Source organism: Cariama cristata, unplaced genomic scaffold (genome assembly GCF_000690535.1).
Source record: "Cariama cristata isolate BGI_N322 unplaced genomic scaffold, ASM69053v1 scaffold72, whole genome shotgun sequence".
In the NCBI taxonomy this organism is placed as follows: Eukaryota; Metazoa; Chordata; class Aves; order Cariamiformes; family Cariamidae; genus Cariama; species Cariama cristata.
The window spans coordinates 87571-108525 of record NW_009603012.1 but is presented as its reverse complement, the minus strand read 5'-3'; the positions used below and the strand labels follow the sequence as shown (position 1 = coordinate 108525).

The following is a 20955-nucleotide window of genomic DNA, read 5'->3' as shown; positions in this document are numbered from 1 at the left end:
TTTACCGCCGTTTTTCTTGGCCTTCGGTTCCAGAAGGAGAAGGCGCTAATGCTGATGGCACCAGAGAGGGACTGAGGGCGGGTGACCTGGACAGAAACCTGGCCGCAGGCAGGAACTATTTTATATGTTCTTTGCATAGTTGTTAGTAAGGGGAGAGGATGGTGGCAGTAGCTTCGGAGATTTGATGGGCTTTGGTAGGTGAGAGTTAGACTCAAGTATTAAAAATAAAATTGGGCTTCTCTTCGGCCCCTCCACACCTGGCAAGGGCAGCAATGGATGGCTTTTGTGCATGCCAGGGAAGGAACGCTCGTAATTTTGTATGCCTCAGTAACAGTCCAAGGTTTTTTGGAAGCACTGGTAGACATTCAGCTGGCTTTCAGTCACAGAACTGCTTTATCTGTGAGAAACATCTTCTCATGAAGGTTCCAATTGCTTGAAACCTACCCTATTTAAATCTCATCTCTGATTTATGATTTGGATGCAAAATGTATGGATTTGAGGAGAAAGCTAAGCTGAATTTAGCAGATGCGTTTTGTTTTAGTGGTTCTGTAGTAATTCATGGAGGAAGGTGGAGAACTCTTAGAGGAGTCAGAAGCTCCTGACGCTGAGAGACCATTTCTGTTTGTACCTGTAGAGAAGTTGCACCATAGCTCTTGCATTACAGCCATACTCTTTCACTGGCTTACTGTTGCTACTGATACTTTAAAATCCTTCTCCAGCCTTTGGAAACCCATTCTACATCCTTAGTCCTTTATTTGCCTCTCCTGTATACCACAGGACCTTTAAAATATTATATTTACTGTGGTGTTTGTCAGTAAGACCATCATAGGACTGAGGCCGTTCTGTTTTCTGACTCTGTTATACTGTAGATGTCTGAACCAGTCTTTGAAACATTATCAGGAATTATATAGATGACTGTGGTATAGAAATGTTACATTGGATAATTAAATGCGGTTATCCAGTTCCATGCGATTAGCGTGTTTTTATTAAACCCAGATTGTGCAGAGAACCCAAGAATATGTGCGCTGACTTAGATTATGCTTCTCAGTGAGGTGACTGAGATAGCAAGTCAGAAACTTTCCTAGTCTTGCAGTGAAGCGTGCAGCAATGATTCTGGAGAGCGGGAGGGCCAGTCCGGCACCCCGGGCAAGAGGCATCGGACCCTGTTGTCTGTCTTCACCGAGGGCTGGGATCTCTGCTCTTTTTACCCCGTACACAGATTTCCTCACTAATTAGATCCGTGGGAGCGTAGGTAACGGTCATATTTTGCGCAGTTTCATACCTACATGTTAAAAGGCTAGTCGGTCAGTGAAAAAAAAAAAGCGTGGGCAGTGCCTTTGTGCGAAACGTTTATCCTGATGGGTCCTCGGGACCAAAGGAGAACAGGGACGCCTTGTGTAAAGTGCTGTGCAAATACAGGGTAAGAGCTTACATGCTAAACAGATTAAATACAAAGGAAAGAGATACTTATATACACAAAGCATAATGAAGGGAGTAGCTAGTAAAGAGATGATTAAAATAAATAATTAGGGAAATGGATTAGTTAGGCAAGTTAGTTGGCTAAGCTGTTTTTATACCTGCTGGAGATTTTTTTCATACTTTTAGACAGGCTTATTGCTGGAGTTAACAGTAGATGTACCAGAGAAGTGGAGCGTTAGCGGCACAGCACAGGTTTACTTACTGCTAGGCTTTTCCTGACCTCCCGCGTTAGCTCCCAGAGCACAGGGGCAGAGTACAGTCTTTGGATTTCTCATTCCTTGGCCACCCTGCTGAGACAGCCAGCAGATGATAATGGGTTTGGGCCGCTAATGACCACCGTTAGATTTGAACCTGTGACACGGAGATGAAAGCCCGCATATTCCGTTCCCTGTCCCCAGTCCATCTCGTTCTCTGCCTTTAAAGGTTTTAATTAAATGTTGAGTACAGTTAACTAGAAATAGTCCTCTTCCTGAACGATGCAGAATGAAATAACACTTGACAGGAGAAGGCAAGGCTCACGAATGGATTAGAAGAGATTAATTTTACTAAATTTTGATTTAACATTCTCTGTCTTAACAAAAGAACCCTTGATCTTCCGCTTGCACCTATCATGAGACCTGTTTCAGATAAACTTTAGTACCCTTAGCAAGGGAAATAGTGAGTGAGAAAAAAGTCTCCATCTCCTAACCATGATCCTGATTCCTCATCTATGCAGTTGGTGCTTACAAAATCATTGACAACATCCTGGCTACGCTGCTCTGCGAATCAATTAAAAATGGCTCCAAGATCTTAATTTCTGAGTGATTCATTTCATATATTCCTGTATTTTGTGGGTGCTAACATGAGCAGAGGCAGATCTACATAGGCAGAGGCATCAAAATGAGCATCCGGATTTCTGATGCATGTTTTTTGTGTTTATTGGTTAGCAAAAAGGAAAAATAAAATAAAAAGAGAAGCAGCGTTACCTCCTTTCTCTGTGTTGAATGAAGCCAAATAGGATGAAGTTGAGAAAATAGAGAGAATCCATGGGTATATGAAGCAAGAGAAGTTTTCAAGAAATACAGCATTACTATAGTGCAATGGAAATTCTGAAATTTGTTCCTTTTATTACTATGCAAAACTCTGTGGGACCTATTGCCTGCCCTAAAACGTCAATTAACAAGTAGTGTTGTTTTTTACTAAACCTGATAGCCACTTCCTTTATTTCCCTTTCAAAGACAAACATGAGCTTTCTTTAAAATGACATTTCCTGAGCTGGAATTCTTTATTCACCCTTTTTTCTTTTTACATAACAGACTACTTCTTGACGCTTGACGAACCTATGAATAACATAACTACCACCCTTGGCCAGACGGCAGAGCTGCACTGTAAAGTCTCTGGCAATCCTCCTCCCACGGTCCGTTGGCTGAAAAACGACGCTCCGGTTGTCCAAGAACCCCGGAGGATCTCCTTCCGTGCCACAAGCTATGGGTCTCGACTGCGAATAAGGAACCTTGACACTACCGATACCGGCTACTTCCAGTGCGTTGCGACTAATGGCAGAAAGACTGTTTCTACAACCGGTGTGCTGTTTGTAAAATTTGGTAAGTTTTCTCCTTTTAAGCAGTTCAAACTGTTACTTAGAAAAACAACTCTGGAGAAAGGTGCATTTATCCACTGAAAATGAAGGCACTGATGCAGTAGTATCAGCCGGTCTGATTCAGCGTGTTTCTGGGAGCATCTCTGGCATGGCAATTTGTCCTCTCTGCCTGTTTGCTCTTTGCTCAGCTTAGATGCCCACGTTGCCAGCTTTAATGGTGACTTTTGCCATAGAAAAGCCTGCTGGAAGCAGGACTGAAACATGGGGATTACCAAACAGCAATGTTCATTAATATGCTATCCGAGTGATTCAGAGATTCAGACCAGAGGAGAAAAAATATTTTATTCTCAAGTGCCTGAGTGACCTCCGTTATCTCTAGTAAGGGAGAAATTTCAGCTTGCAGTATAGATTGGGGGCTCGTTAGTGATAGAGATATATATACTGTCAGGTAAAATAAGCACTTTTTCTTCAAAGTTTATATTGAGATAATTGCCTTCAGAGCTGATCTTATGACTGAGAAGACACACAAAACCTGCTTCTTGTTTAGAATCTTCTCCTCCAGCTCCACATTCAAAGCGAAATAATTCACTGAGATGAAGATACTTGCACAGAGTCCGAGTTAATCCTCTTAGGAACTGGACAAATACTACACAATGCATGATGTATGTGACGAGTTTCACAGTCTTTTTTCATAAATCTCCCACATTTTCTAAATTCAAATAAGAAATTAATCATTAGATGTTCTCATAAGGCAGTTGTCTTTTAGCTTGTATCTGAAATGTAGGAGATTTTTATCTGAAAAGTGATACTTTTATAGATGCTCCTGTAGAAAACAGTAAGTATTTTTCTTTTCTCTGACCAGAGCAATATTTAATCTCACAATTCGGCTTGTGGAGCAAATACTCATTAGTATGAACTTCCTTCAAATCCGCTGCAGCCGACTGGTCCGTCGGCGCTGTGGGGGTGAACGTGCCCTCCAGCCCGCTCAGCCCTTCCAGCGGTTGCCAAAAGACAAGCACCGAGGGCAGTAACAACAAAACCCTCTCAGCCAAAGCCCACTGAAGTCAGAGCGAATTTGATCAATGCATCTGAATCAGGCCTAGGGTGAATTCCCTGATAAATAATGAAGGTTGATAGGGGGAAATGATGCTGTTTTCTCCCAGTTATAGTTACAACATGCTTTTGTACAAGCCTCCTGTGGGTTGTTGTAACCTTTTCTGTGATGGCCCGAGACACAGTTGAAATGCAGGATGAGTGCCTCACCTGTTTATTGACTTTGTCTATGGCGTTTTGCAATTACTGCTACAGGATACAGTCTTGTCTTTGGTACTGAGAAACTGCGACTCATCTGTTAAACTACATAAACCACATCCAACAGGACAGACTGTTCCTTTTGTCTTTTAAAAGGTTTTCAAAAGCTTCCTGCTTGCTACCTCACCATAACTCATCACACTGTTTTTCTTCTGTCACTTTTCCAGGTCCCCCGCCAACAGCAAGCCCAGGATCATCGTAAGTTGTTTCATGTCTGTTATGTTGGTTCATTAATCTTGCATTTCAGCAGTCAGAAGTTCATTTTTCATTTTGTGTGACAGGAGCACTTTTACATTTCACTTCAAGTCAGATAGTATGGTAATTTATTATAACTGAATTATCTGTCTCGTAGATATATTTTCATGTTACCATGTGAACTCCTATTTCTTACCTTAGACTTCTTAGTTTTCAATATTATTATCTTTAGATCCTCTGGTGCCTTCAGTCTTTGAACTGATTTCAGTGTACCTACAGCTACCAGCTACAAGTAGAAACTGATCTTCATACATGTCACAGCCCAATCCGGAAAATATTTATCACTATAAGTAGATTTTACTACCTAGGGGCTTCTTACTGATTTTAAGGGAACTGATGCTTGTAAACTCTATCTATATCTATCTATACCTGTATTAGTAAACTATCTTAAAACTGAGTTTTTAATGATTGAGTACACGGGTGGGAGTAGTGGCTGGTTTTACAACAGCTCCCTGTATCTTGGAGCTCAGGTTTGGCTTCTGCTGCTGGGTCCATGCTGCTGGGTCTGCACAGTTGCCACGTTGTTGTATTTTGGCAGTGGAGCTTCTGTCTTTGATAGCTTTCAAGAACGTATGTTTACCTTCCCATCTAGTTTCAAGATACATGATCAAACTTGCTCACCTTTTGTAGCCCCTTATTGTTTTCAAGTGTGATCTTCAACTGTTCCGAAGTTTGAAATTAATTTCGTGGTAGTGTGTCCAACATCTTATATGCACAGAACAATACTGAAAACTCACCTCTCCTGGCAAGGGAAGCTGCACCGTTAGAAGAGAAATACGGTACCAACTAAAACATAAAATGAAACCAGTAACACCATTACAAGGGATGCAAAAGCTTGAGGATGTGAATGTTCCTGACTGTCCTTATAGAAGATCCTTCACAAAGTATTGCAGAGGATATAAATTAGGAGAAGCATGGGACCACAAAAGGACATGCTAGGATGCCCTCTAATGGAACATCATAAAATGTGGTTTTGTCCTCCCTTTCGAAGGTACCTGGCGTGAAGTTACTGAGTTTGTTTGGGAAGGGGAGCTCTTTGCTTGGTCTTAGGCTCCGTTTTGTGATTGCCGTGTTCTGGGGAGGAAAGCTTCGTGGTGCTGTGGGAAGTGGGGGCTGCTGTGCTTTTTAGCAGTTTGGAGACTTAATGAGTTGAGAAGATGTGTATTTTGTGTCTGCTTCCACCTAGTTTGGGGTTTTTGAAATTTGTAAGGTTAAGCAACACGTCCTTGGCGGTCAGAAACCCATGGGAGAGCAGTGTGAGCACAGAAAGCAGAGAGCTGCGCTGGAATTTCGCTGTCTAGGCCACTCAGGATTGCCTCACTTTTTTAAAACAAAATAGATTTCAGAACCTTTCCCCATTTTTCTTTCTGACAGGATTTTGGGTTTTTTTCCCTCTCCTGCAAAAAAAAAAAAGACCACAACTTAACTAGCTAAAAGCCTCACCCAGTTTCGGAGAGATAACAGCAAACGGTCCCTCTAATTCAGTGAGTATTGCACTGAGCTCTAGGGTGATGTCGACAAAGCATCATCCAGACCATGAGGAAAAAACAAACTGGTGTCATGAGCGCTAGTTTAGAGGCTAGGAGTAGTATACTCCGCCTGAGCTAAGAATCCTTCTTCTAGCTTAACATCACCCTGTCTTATTCTGCGTGCAAAGCCCATATATCCAGGGAACAATCACCATTTTCTACGTATACCATATCAAACATTAAATTGGCTTTAAAGTGGCTTAATCCAAGATTTTCATTTTGTTTTCAGTATTCGCTGCCCATTGTTATACATGTGTACAAACGCAAAGAATGTGAAAAGGTGAAAAAAAAAGTGAGACGTCCTCTTTAATAGTCGACTTGATAATTGTGCCTTACAATTTGGTAACCAAAAAAGATATTTAATCACACTTCATTATCCTGGGAGGTTGTGGGCTCTGTCTGGTAAGAGGTCCCATTGTACTAAACATTGGAGAGAAACGTATCCAAAGAAATTTGGGGAGGGATCTCTGTTTTACTGAATAGAGAACTTTTACATTCCTGTAGAATCTAATCAGATTTAATCTATGAAATAAGAGAATCAGGAAGGAGCTTATGGCAAAGGAATTATAAACTTGGAACTCATACTAAATGAGAGTAAAAAAAAGGTCAGTGTACGTCGTCTTGAACCTCGTTCATATCTGCTGCCAGTGGCACGAGTGCAAGAGCCTTACGGGTAGCAGCAGCGGGTTAGGTCCAGCTGCGTGAATTGACATTACGGAGGAACTGCACGTTGCAGAATGCAGGAGGGAAATCGCCTCAAAATCTGTTCCTTGCTGTTTGCTGTTCTTTCCATGCAAACAATAACTTGAGTATTGCATAGCCGACACATGCATAGCCTTCATCCTGTACAAGTTGGCAAGCAAATTCGCAACTATGAAATTAATGAAAATTCGGTGGAAGTGCGTGTGGTAAGAGTGAACCCACATTACATAGGTAAGTGTCACGAAAAAGTGTTTGAAGGGGTCCTGGCTGAAGGCAGCAGTACTCTTCAGCACAGGGGAACAGAGCATTTTATACAGCTCTGCTGAATTTTGTTGTCTGACAAACAAATTTATTTAAGTTGTTCTAGAGACTAAAACATAATTTTTCTGGTATTTTGATTGCAAATTTCTTCAGACATGAAGAGAAGTCGGAGCCTGCTGCCTGTGAGGCTCTTCAAATGCATCAGCCCTCAGACTATTACGTTTTTTCGTACTCTTGATGCCATTTTAGGACTCATCATTGCTCTCAGATAAGCAACAAGTATAGTCATGAAAAATACTTACTTTCATCTGTGAAAACCAACCCCATCTATGCCAGCCTCAATTTTCAAGTTCCAGGGTGACAGATGTACTACATGGTCAACCTCCCTCCCTATCGTTTAAAACTCATGGAAGTCCTGTGGGGAAACACTTTCTTCAGGAATGGTCCTGGAAGCTGGGTCATAAAATATCTTCCTGCCATTTTTTCAAAAGTTAGGGCATTGATCCTGCAGCTTTGGCTAAACTGGCTGTGGATCTGTGGGTTCAGCTGATTTTGGTTCCCCAAAATACATTCAGAGGAACCTGTGTCTCTCTTCATTTGCTGTGCAGGCTGACCACGGGTGTTGCTCTGAGAGAATGGACATATCATCATAGGGACATATCATGTCATTTTACAGTGGTTAAATGAAGGCTAAGTATGGAAAGCACTTGAAGGATGTTATGGAATGAAAACTTGGATAGTGTTTGTGCCTTATCAGCATGAGTTTCTTCTCCTATTGTGAGACAATGAACAAAATTGATGGCAAGTAGCAACCTTGTTCAGTGGGCGTGCTTTTCCCATGTTGTCTGTATCAATCTGCCGTGAGTGGAAGGTTCTGTTCATTTAAGGATTTCATTTGGGGATCGTGTTTTTTAAAAAATCCATACGCTCAGCACTTTTTCGTCGCATAATTTGTAGGTACAGAGTTCTGCGCTGATGTGATGGCAGAAAAATAGATGGGCCAGCTGTAGCTTGAAAATAAAAAGATTAAATGGATGGCTTCTGTAAAAGAAGACAGGCAATGCTAGATAACATAATAATTCATGAGTGTGTTATATTCTTATTCTTTCTGCTTTCCTTAAGCACTGTTACCGTTAGCTAGAGCCAAAAGTCTGATTTGCAAATCAGTCTGAAGCGAATGACAGAAAACCCAGCAGAAGCAGCCCACTGCCATCCCTAAGGAAATCAAGAGCCCAAGGTATTGCTGTAGTGTAAAACACTGGCTGACCTGAGTGACCTTCCTTTAACTCTCTTGTGTTTGGCAAAGGTCAGCTTTAAAGCCCTTATCTGCGAGGCCGTGGAGTTACATTCCATTAACGTGCTCGGCTGCTCTGTGTTTCTGACGTAGCTTGAAGAAGCTTCTTTTGTCTAAAAAAAAAACCACCCCAACAACTCATGCTCCTGCTTTATAAATAAATCAATATTTTATCTTTTGTTTTGCCGGAAGGTACTACAGATACAGCACCAACTACAAGCAGCTCAGTGAGCTGTGGGGAGAGTGCGAATGCCTCTGTCCCGCAGTCCGGATGCGTGCCCAGGAACCTGGACGGCCACGCCGGCTCCGGCTCTCGGACTGCTGGAATAGTTTCCATAAAGTAGATGGTGTCAAGGGCACCTCCACAACAGGCAGGAGGCTGAGGGGGGCTTCTACCAGATAAGCCAGGTCCTGCTGGCTCTTGGTGTAAAAGGCCACCATCATCTTTTTTCCATGGAATTTACGAATGCAGACTCAAATGGAATTGATTGAATAATTTGAGGAAGATCAAAGGGAGCATTTTGCTAGTTAACTCATGTGTCAGTGTATACTTGTGCATTGCATATTTCTATATTGTACACATATATATGCACTGCTGTAGCCATTGCTTCTAAAAATTTCCTGAAAGACCATAACTTTAACATTATTTTTGAAGTTCCCATACTTCACGTCACTTTGAAACTCACTTTTTATCCGTCACCTGTGGCAAGGTTTGGTCCTTGAAGGAGGTAGAAGTGTGTATCTTAACTTCGGGTCTCCGGTTGCTTCAGAGATTGAAATCAGAAAGGGCTGAGGTCAGAGCACAGCAGATTCCCAGAGATGAGAGAATTTAATATAACAATAGAGATATTTTGACCTGGAAAATGGTTGTGTGCCCAATCTTTTCCATTATTATTGTCCTTTTTTTCCTCATTCTGTATTGCTTCCGCTACCTGGAGCGATGGTTCTGTGCTTGCCCTGAACTTCACCCACTCCAGGAGAAATTCTAGGCGCAAGTCACTGAAATTAGAGGAGCTGGAGCACACTTGCATTCTGTTCGAGAACTGCCACAAGAGCTGTAGTGGAAAAGAAAACAAAATGCCATTTTACATGGTCCTGTCTAAACATGAGCTAGACAAACCCTTCTAGAGTGTAGTCCGGTGGGAAGAGTTCAGGAAAGTGCTCTGTATATTCTGTGTCGGAAAACCACACACAATTTATTGTGTTGTGAGTATGTTTCAGAAAGACCTAACCTGCAGGTGAAATGGTTCACTCAACAACACAGACTTTTGACTTTATTACAGTGGAAACACCAGAAGAACAGTGTGGCACCTCTTGGAAGTATTCTGTAAGTTTACGAGACACGGTGTTTAAAGGAGAAAAATGACTAGCTCATCAATATTACTACTCTTGGATGTGCAGTGGTTACTATGCGGCAGAGGGACAACGACGTGAATGTAAATCAGACTGGATGTGTATACCATGGACTGGTATCTCCTCAGTAGAGTATATACAGTCCTCGTGTCAGTATTGCTCTTGAACAGTCCTGTTATTCTTAATGGAGCTTATTCTATATATATAACCTAAATATGGTATTGTTTTGTTCTTTATTTAACCACTGGGAATAAAGAGAAGAGAGGAGAAAAAGAGGAGAGGAGAGGGCTGTAATTTTAAGGGGCATTTGATTCATAAAATCAAATGGGGTTTGTGATTTCCAGAAATAGCTTGCAAGGCTTGTGAAACCACAAACCCCATGGGATTCTCCCATCCTCTTTTTCAGTGATTAAGATTTGATTTTTTTTTTTAGTTAAACACATCTGGTTTTTTTAGTAAAACAGATCTTTTATACAGTGGCTCTGTGTGGCTGGATGTCAGCATGGTTCCTTCAATGAGGAAACACATAACCACTGGCCAGCATCCAGGTGAGACTTGGCCAACTGTGTATTTGACTGTGGATTTTAAAGAGTAACAGAGATTTTCCCCTTTTGGCCATGGAAGCTAAATTTCATAGAAGAAAAAAATGCCGATAAAAAGGCAAGAGTAGATTCAGGGGAGAACCACTCCAGCAGCATCCTGAGACCAACCTCCCTGCTCCCACCCGCTGCCTGCCCACAGCACCCGGCACCCCAGGGCTCCTGCACGCGGGCTGGGCATCAGGCTTGACCCCCAGGGTCTTGGTGAAGGAGGTGGTATTGATTTCCAGTCCTGTAAGCTGTTTTGTGGCTGTCACAGAAACTACCTCCCCGTTGCTTAGTGATGGTGGAAATTTTGAATGAGGACTGAATGCAAGTCCCATGAGTGTTGGGGTGGGATCTTTCATAGCCCCACTGTGCGCTGGTGCAACAGCTTGTACATATGGCGTATAGGAGCCGAGATGCAAACTTGAAGTGGGATATTCTATGTGAAGGCCAATATAAATATATTTGTGCAAAAAAATCATGCAGTACGAAGATGAAATCTGAGTGGCTGATGCTGACAGAAACCATGTTACGTTCTGTTGCATTACTTCATTCCAGTGAAAATAATACTCCCTTAGTTTTGTGACGGTGTGAGAGTCAAATTATCTGCTGTGAGCATGCCAGTCATGGCACTGAAATGTTTCCAGGGAGAACTGGACTTGTCCTCTTCACTGCGTCTTTGATCTGGTGCACCCTGGTCTGTTACGGCGCTATCGCACCTTTTCCCTTGTACTGCTTATTCTGCTGCGATTTTCTTTGCAACGTTCCCGTAGCATCACGGACAGTAAGGTGACTGCAGAGGCACCAGGGAGTACGGTTTAGGAAGCGGCGTGCTCTTGGACTTCACCGAGCAAGCAGAAATAAGTGAACACCTCTGGGTAAATGTAGTACAGAATTTAGGAAGCCGTATTTGTGCCTTGTATTAAATACAGACAGTGTTCTAGTGCGTTTTATCTACCTCAAGGTACTTACGCAGCTAAATATACACATTATCTGAGAATCCCAGGATCCTTTGCCTCTTTACCTCCTCTTATCTCCCAGACTGCATAGGGGCAACTGAGCCAGAGTAAGAATAAAGGTGTGTTTCGGTTGCCTTAGCTGCAGCTGTTTGTGCTACTTCAGATGCAGCTAAAGTCACACTGGTCACCTTGTCTGGGTTTGATGCCCTGGGGTGATTTCCCCAAGCTATTGCATGTGTAGCCTGTAACAAAATAGAGAATTGAGCTCTCTCTCTGGAGACACAGGCCAAAACCTGTGCCACTGGATTATTATTCTTGTCTGCTGTGGCCATGCATCGTCCCCTGGTTTTCATGTGAGCAATGCTGCAAAAATCCAAGGTCTTTGCCACAGAGCTCTCACTCCAGCTCTTACTAATGAAATGGGTTAAACTGTATTTTGTTACGCTGTGGTGCGTCTACAGAAAAGAAACTGGCCTGTAGTTTGGAGAAGAATTGACCCTAGAAAGTGCTTTTCACTTTTGAAAGGGTATCTGATAAATATTTTTGCAAATTTTAGCTGAAGTGTTCCACTCTTATCTGCCTGTAGTGCAAACAGAAAGCCCTTCTGTCTTCATGCGGCACGAAGGAAAGGTATGACACAACATGGAGGCATAGTTATATTATCTGAAAACAAATTAATTACACTGATGTCAATATTTTTTAAGTGGGGAGGGAAAAATGAGTAAAGTACATTATGACTGGGACATCGGGAACCAAAGTTCCCGAATGTATTTTTATAATACAAGGGAAAAGACAATGTGCTATTAAGAACTGGATTTGTTTTAATTCTGCACAGGCTCACCCATAGCAACTACATAGGCAAATAAATGTTTGGTATAGAAATGGGCTTTGTGGAATGCTCAGCCAGTATTTGAAGAGTATTTGTACTTTTATTTCTGCGAGGCTTTAAGATGACTCAGTTGCACAGCCAGTAACCCCTGACATTGCACACAGGATTTGTAGCAAGACCGCAGGAGACTGGGGGAGTTGAAAACTTGACCCCAGCATTTTGTTCCCCTCATCCTGAAGCCAACTTGTCTGCTTATGAGCGGCACTGTTGCCTGCTCACCGCGTCTTTTGCAAGCACAAGTCTGGGCAGGCAGCTTAGCGCAGCATCCTTACGCCCAACTGCCCTCGGGTACGTAAGGACGGGAACCCAAGCGCTGCTCTTTCACTTCTTGGCAAAATCCGTTCTCAGCTCTGCGTGATGGCCCTCCTCAAGAAATGGTTTTTGTGCTAATTCCCACTGCACATCCAAACAGAGGGAAAAGAGGTGCGTACGGTGCATTTTATACAGTGAAAGAGTTTCTCGGCGTGCCCGCAGAGGTCAGAAGGAGGCAGGCAGTGTGGACTGTGCGTGTATTACAGCCCACGGTGGAAATGAAGATGAAAACATGAAATTGCTTTTACTTGCTTAGGAAGTGCTCAGCTTTCAGCATTTTGGAAATACTGGATCAGGTCTTGTGCCTTTTTATAGTTAGCTGCTTCTTAGCATGTTAACTTATCCTTGCTGCGTTAGTCCTGTTGCACTGAGCTTGTTTGACCGTGTTTGATTAAATGCTGAGGATAACACTGAAAGGTGAATTTACACTTACTGTCACTTTTTAACACTGTGGATCCAGGAACATTTCAAATCCCACGCAGGAACCTCGGGGGGCTGATACATAAAGTGCGGACAGAGGATAGATTTTCCTTTCTCTAATTGGTTATCTCAATTGTCAGGTTTTATACAAACACTTAAAGAAATCCTGTAATTATATCATTTGACCCTGAGTTACAGACTACGTTTGTATTTTCCTGATTTATTTAAAAAGGAACAAAGTGAGGATCATTTTGAAGTTTCTTCTATTTGGCAACAGAAAGAAAAAAAAAAAATCAGGAGAGGCTGAAAAGCTGCATTACTTACCCTGGTCATCTCCTACAGCCCTTCAGGGTACTGTGTTTCTGGAGATAACTCTTAACTGTTGGGAAAAAAAAAAAGAAAAAAAAAGATTATTACGCACAGTTGGCAGTCTGTGTCTGACTAATAATAAACGGAGTCTTGTGAGTTAAACCAAATAATCAGACCTGCCAAGCATTGTTCCTATTAATGCTCTATACCCTTAATGTCACACAGAGGCCTTTTTTCCCACTGAACTCCCTGGCAGAAGTCGTCTGGGTAGGAGTTCAGTCCACCCCAGGACAGGGAACCTGTGCTACTAAGCTCCACATTAAGGCTGCAGCTAAGACTGGTTGGAAAAAAGTATTGGATTTGATTAAAAATATTAAGCCTTCAATATTTGGTTTTATTCCATGTTGAAATGCAGCTGAGACCATTAGGCATTTTTCTTGGAAAATCAATGTTGCATAGCCCCTAGCCCAGCATGTATTCCCTTGAGAGGAGGAAGATGCTGGCTCTGCTTTAGAGCCGAGGTATGACCTGGTTTTCCCATATTTGCTGTGCTCGTTCCAGATAACAGCGATTTTGAAGCCAACCCAAAAATTCCTCCTGGAGCTGCTAAAAGATTTCAGCAGCAATTTTGTCCAAACCACTGTGTTTTTGTGAAACATTCCAGTTTTCAGAAGATGATGTTTTCTCTCTAAGACAATTTTCACCCCAAAAATTCTCATTTAGCTCTAATCATAAGAGGGATTTAAATGACTTCCAAGGATTTCTTTGAGCCCAGAGGCTGTGATGCAAGATCTGACAATATTACAAATAATTTCACCCTTCCTGGACCAGGTGAGGTTACAGTACTGGCTAAACAGAGCCTGTCTTTGTGCTGCTTTATTTTGGAAAGGACTTGCCCTGAATGTATGTCTTGTCCTCAGATAAAAAATAAAAAATGACATTTTAGAGTGTCTCTGGTTCATGTGAGATTAGACTTGATTTGTCTTGTGCTCGAACAACACGGTATCTTAAAGCTGTTGGCAGAGCTTATTGGTCTGTTGTTTTATTTGCATATACTTGCAACACAGTACCTTCTTCAATGGCTCTTGGTCTAAGAGTTGCTAAAATAGAGGTGAATCCTGTTGGTTTGGGGACGAGAGGCGTATTTTACAATGCAGCCCAAATGCCAGAGCCTCTGCCCTCCCAGTCCCAGGGTTTTGGAGCTTTCTGTTCTATTTTGGGGGTCCGCTGGCCTATCTTAAGCAGTTGAAAAAAAACACAACAAAAAACTAAAAGACTGAAAACCAACCTCTTTGATTTCCTTCCCCACCAACCTGCAGTGGGATGACAGTCAACGTAAGACTTTGGGGTTGCGGGACAGTACATTCCTTGGGTTTCTCTTGTCTGGCTGTTGCCTCATTAGCATTATTGCCCAATGTGTACAGGTGTTACTTCTGGAGAGGTGGATGTAAAGGTCTTTAGATGTAGAAGGAAAGAAGGGAAATAATTGTACAACCTGTGGCATGTACTTAGGGAATCAAATGATTCCTAACTGTCGTGGAAGGAGTTAAATGTAACTAAGAAAACTAACAAAGGAAACTGTGAATCGGTCATCTTTATGACTGTGATTTTCTGAAAGAGAAAACTGAACTTCTGTCACATGAAGTAGGCATGTTTAAAAGTCTGGTGTGGTCTTGTTTTACTTAAAAACCTGCCACTTCTGGTGGTTGAATGTCCTTACAGCGCGTTTCTGGGCTTCTGGAACAGCCATGGGAGTGGGTCAGGTGCAAGGGGTGAAATAAAGAAACAGTCAAACATTTCAGAAACCAGTTAATGTCTGCAGTCATCTCCAAAGTACAGTGAGATTCCCCCTATGCCGTAAGGCCTTTAATTATAACAGAAATCCTATTTAAAGGCCTATAATGTTTCTGTGGTTGTAATAAAATGTCCTGCATAACCAGGTAGTAAAACCTCAGAGGGCAAATCTCAATCTCTTTCTCATTTTGTTCTTCTTTTACTTTACTGCCCAGCTATCGTTGATGTTCCTTAAACAAATCCTCTTCTGCTATTTTCAGTTTGTGTTGATGGGAAACCAAGAAAAGGAGGATCAGTGAGGGATCTGTCGGATGTTCATCAGATCGTAATGGCATGCAATGGCTCAACTCTGGGCACGACTTCAAGCAGGTGTTTGTTTTACCTGCCAGCTGCCAGCCTTGCTACCAGTGGGCTGAAAAACACATTAAGGTGAAATGTTTGAAACATTAGGGTAGTGAAAGCTCCGGTTGCTTGTGGTAGGAATTATTCAAGAGAACAAAAAATAGTAATAATAATAATTACGGTACTGGAAACAAAGCGTGGGTACTGGAGAGGGGAGAGGCAGTGTCTGTGGCCTCTGTGCGATGGATTTGGTTCCTGTCCTAGGCTCTCTTTCACCCACATGAAAACTCATCTCTGTCCATATGTAACCCCTTTCTTCCTGCCCCCCCTTCCCATGGGCTCTTTATGCTTCTCCTTCCCCTTCAGATGAACTCAACACCGAGCCTTTGCTTTTTCCCCTAATGAGACATCCCAGGGCTGGGACCAGGAGCCATGTGCTGGACCACTGCTCCTTCCTCCAAATCAGGCAGCTGTAAAATTTCCTTCCTTAATCAGCCCCCATGTATCTTTAAATCTTCTGATTTCATAAGTGGTTCCATGGTTATGGGGTGTTTCTCCTTCCACCTTGAATAATGTCCTACCTCCCTTGGGCTGGCCTGGCGTGCCTGCTGGGAGCAAGCTCCTCCGCTCCCGGGAGAGGATGAAATCAGGCGTGCTTCAGGCATCCCCGCGCTCCAACGGGTCTCTCTTGTGAAGACCACCGGAAAATCAGTAATTTGAAAGGGCTACCCAATGCCATTGGCAGCCATGTATTCAGCCAACGTCAGGGATGTTGTGAGCCAGAGCCCCGTGACGAAGGGGCTGTGAAGGCCCACGTGAAGCTGGCGGGAACAGTCCTCCCCTGAGCTAACAGTGTGGCTCCTTCTTGCAAGGACGTGTCAATCATGCCGAGCTCAACTGAAGTGTTTACCCTGGGCTTCCGCAGCCTTTAGGAGAGCCAGTGGTTTCAGTCTTGGGGCAAGTGTTTATTCAGTCTAGTAAAAACATTAAAAATGGGAATAAATCTGTATTGACCCAGGGTACTTTCACTGCTGCAATGCAGTGTGAAACCTTCAGAATCAGTTTTCCTATAAAGAGAACATCGTCGCGCAGACCGCCTGTATGTAGTTACCTACTCGATCACAATTTGTGTTACTTCATCACCAAATCATTGAGTGCAAGGAAGAAGATTACTAGGTGTTACATTATTTATCCTGGTAATTAAAAACAGACGTGACACTCTAGCTTTGGCCGTTCAAAGCAGTAACCCTGGGCGACTTCAAATACTGTAAAAGGAGTTAATCATCGATTTCAGAATGTGTCAAGTTTATTGATCTTGTTAACAGGAAAATATGTGTGGTTACTTCGGTGGGGAAGGAAAGCAGTTATCATCTGACCTGTTATTAGTTGGATGCTATTATTGATACCTGAGCCAACAAAGATCCATGTTAAGCAAAAATTAATCGCAAATGTTACCCCACCGTATTTTTCCAGGCAAATTTCTTGTGTCAGTAAATTTACTTTAAATAAACAAATTTTCTTTCAGTCCTCGTTTTGCTCGAGATGAATGAGCACATTCTTTTGCCAGAGTTCTGCCTGGCAATTAGCACCAAGAACACTTAGCAAGCCGATCCCTTTTCAAGGTTCACAGCTAGTTTAGAGATTTGGAGGTTTTAGAGATGAGAAGAGACCATTGCAGTCCTCCATCTAACCATGCCGAGGACTACACAGGCTGTAGTACTTCTCTCGGGTATGGTATGTTCCAAATCCAGTGGTTTTGAATTAACTAGGGCATATCCTTAAAAAAAAAAAAAGTGTCATGTTGATTTTATCTGTCTTTAACTTCTGAACATGCTCGTGGTGTGTCAAGTCAAATGCCTTTATAAGATTCTAAATATACAAACGTTGTTATCTTTACAACCCAACTCTTGACTTCGCCAAAGCACATCCGAGAGGTCTCTTTTCCGTAAGCTCCTGGGGATTGCCACCAGCTCTGTTACCTCCTCAAATCCCTTGTTGCTTGGGTTTCTTTTCAACCGTTCCACTGTTTTGTCTTGGATGGTGTAAGGCTGGCAGACATGGAGTCACTTGGGTCTTTCCACGAGGTGTGTGAGCACCGGCAATGCAAGGGCTGCCAGGCAGTCGGTTAAGTCAACAGCCATGAAGAGATCACGGGGACATTGTTTTCTACAATTCTTGGACACAAGCTGTCTCAACCCGCCTATATTTAGAAGATCTGGTTTTAGTGCGTGCTATCTAATGTCTTCTTTGGTTACTTTTGGAATAGAAACTATTTTGTTGTATTTACATGATAAATAAATAAAAGCATTTATTCTGCGTTGCTGTTGACAGTTCCACCATTTCCGTCGTGCAAGAAACAAATAGGAATTATAGCAGAATCTCTTTAATCTTGGACTTAGAAGCACAGTAAAAGCCTCTTCTGTACTGTTTGCAACTGTGCTAGTTTCAGAAATCTCCTTGTCTAACTTTTGCTTCTCATGGTAATTTTTTAGCATTTATTTAAAATTTGGCGGTGTCAGTTTTTCCTCCTCAACGGATGCAAATTAGCGCCCAGGCACAAGTAGCAGATGAGTGTTTGACCTTCTGTGAGTCTACTGTCTTTTGCAGATTTGAAAGGAACAAAAGATAATGAGCAAAAATATTATCCTAGCAATGATAAATGTGAAGGAATGATCTGGAGAATGTTTACTTTGCCTTGGGAGCTGTGTTTGGGGCAATAGTTGGTGTCAGGGGCTGTGGCTGTTTCGGGCTCTGATCTCAGCTGTATGGGGATAAATCCAGAGGAACTCCATGGGTTTCCCTGGACCTGCTCCGTATTTTTCCTCAGTGTGAATAACACAGGAATGTTACTCCATCCTTGGCATATAAGGTGTTTTTGTGAGACAAAATAGGCAATCATGGTCTTGCCAAAATAAAGTTCCTCGGCTGGATAAAAGGAGCAGTGGTGTATAAATACCAGTGTTTCCTTTGATTTTGGACTCACACACACTGTGCATAAGTCGCTTTGCTACATGGATGGTATGTGTGCATGCCTTTTTAAATGATGTTTGGTTTAATCCTCATTTCATTTTTTATGCAGTTATAAAATACATGTTTTATATTACAGGACCACGATAAGAGTCAGTATTGATACGAACCAGCATTTCACCTACTCACACGTGAAAACCAGCTTTGAGATTTGATGAAGTACAACTGCAAAAGTATGCCAGGACAGACTTTATTAAAACAAGGTTCTAGAAACAGTTCTGTTATCTTAAATAATATTTTGCTAGTGAGGGAATGCATTCATGTAATACGTAACATGCATATAACCTTATCAATACCAATTAATTTCAGATTTACAGCTGAAATTTTGGTGTCACGCAGCTCAGCCCACCGTGCCATGCGGAGGCAGGTAGGAAGTCTGGCAGACACGGCTGGGCTTTCTTACTGAGAAACCGTAGAGCTGGAAGTACCCCGAACATAGTTTGCATCAAAGTACCCAAGTAAGCATGTGTAAAATGTCTTAGAAATTTGTGATCCATTCACAGTGGCAAGTTAGCATAATTACTTCTAATGCAAAATTCGATTGAATTACTATTCTCGATTGCTGACACATTAGAATAATAAAATAAAACTAAATAAAACAATTAGGATACTTTTATTTGTTGGTAAATATCTATAAATTGTGTATCCTGCCAACTTGGACAAGTCCGGAAAAATATATACCTTTTCCTTCTTCTGCCACTTGAATCATAAAACCCACGGTGCTGGTTATGGGGGGGAGGAAAATGGTTTTTTCACCTTGAATCCCAATTATTGGCTGTAAATGAGCTGCAAAGTAGCATTCTCTTACATGTTTTCTACAGACACCTTACTGCAAACAAGCTGGGCTTTTCTGCGAGTTGCTCAGACAAACGCTTTAAGCTTGTTTCAGACTGGCTGGCCTTGCAAAATTAGATGTTTCGGTCTGTATTTACCACCACAAAAATTAAAAAATCAGAGGTTGGAATTTACTTAATAATTCTTTTAATGCTGCCGCTAGGAAATAAGCAGGAAGGCGTGTTGCAGTGTGTTCCCTCTTCTAGGGCAGCAGGAGGAAAAGGCAGCGACTGCCTTTTTTTCTAAGAACAAAAATTTTAGAGGGGATTTGGCCCATTTCTGCGTAGAAAGTTACCATTTTTACACAGTTATTCCCTCAAATCGGGATTTTCAGAATTTAGAGCTAGGCAGCCTTCTCAAGGATAACCAAAATATGAATATTTTGGTCCCAAGGTGGTTACTGAAGCGTGGTTGCTTCACGCTGGTCTGTGCAACCTACGTAGAGAGGCAAAATGCTTTTAAAGAAAACAAACAAGTTCTCCATGCCTTATCCGATTACCATTAGGAAACGGATGGACAGATCTTCATTTTCACTGAAGCATATTTTCACTCATGTTTGTTGTCTTAAGAATGATTTTCTTATCTCGAAAGCAATCTTTTTCACAAGACATTCTCAGTTTAATATAACTCCTGATACCCTTTAAAGCAGACTGGCTATTCCCAGCTGAGGAGCCTCTATTTATGTGTGTCTGTCAGGAGCAGAATTTATGACAGACTTGCAAGTTATGTGAACTTTAAATGTTTTCACAGTTGTTAAACTTGACCAACTATTTCAATGAGACTAACTGCTTAAAACGGTTTTGGACTTACGGACTACTCCCAGCCGCAGTATGAGTATTGTGCTCATAAACCCAGCAAACCCCAGCCTGCTCGTCAGCGGAGAAAAACGCTGTATTCCTACCTTTACGTAATTCCTAGGAAGGCTGTTTAGAAAAATATGTTTTCCGCTAGATTTTTTAAAGGAGTCGGGAATTTCAGATCATCTTTTTCCAGGTAGTTGCTCTCCATCCACTGTCTTTAATTTGTCATGCCTGGCCTCTCCCCTGTCCCATCAAAGGGAATCACAGATACACCTTTCAGGGCAAGAGTTACCGCATTGAGAGGAACAAAGCTACACGCCTGTCAGATTACTTGTCTGCAATTAATTATTGGTGTCTGAGTTGGTATGGGAGCATCTAAGAGTGCTGCAGAAGGCTGAACAGGTAGAGGGTTCACGCGTGGGGTGGTGGTGTGCTGAAGCCCGGGGCCGTGCCCCTGGGTGCGGGCAGCCCTCATGCTCCGTGCTCCAGCATCTCTTCGGGCACGGCTCGGCAACAACTCAGCTCTGCAGCTTTGGCAGGCTCCGGGAAAACTTCTGTTAAATAAAAAGAGCAGTAACCTAGCTAATTTTTGCAGTAAGTTTGAGCTTATGGTGGTTACTGTTATTTTTGTAGCAATTGTGGCTTATAGGAGTTATTGATGGGTGCAAATTTTTGGTCAAATAATAGTTTAAACAAGCTAACATTATATGTATTACTTTTAATTAACTTGTGCTGAGGCGTGTGTTTCACTTTTAATTCAAGTGTCAGATTTGTGAAGTCTGTTTTTCATCATGCTTAAGGTTAAAATATTAGGTCACCAGAAGAAAGACCTATTTGAGTCACATAAGACAAATTAAATGTCAGAAGGAAGAAGAGGGGAGGGAGGAGCAGAAATAAAGCTGTGACTTCAGAAAATAAGGTA

General features: G+C 42.2%; 1 protein-coding gene across 1 annotated transcript in view; it reads left to right on the top strand.

Moving 5' to 3' along the window:
• The window catches only part of ROR1 (receptor tyrosine kinase-like orphan receptor 1), a 55532-nt gene that overhangs the window by 9771 nt on the left and 24806 nt on the right, over positions 1-20955 (top strand). Inside the window, exons 2-3 of the mRNA XM_009694976.1 lie at positions 2775-3062; positions 4537-4567. Coding sequence (XP_009693278.1) covers positions 2775-3062; positions 4537-4567 — 319 coding nt within the window. The remainder of the gene's footprint in view (positions 1-2774; positions 3063-4536; positions 4568-20955) is intronic.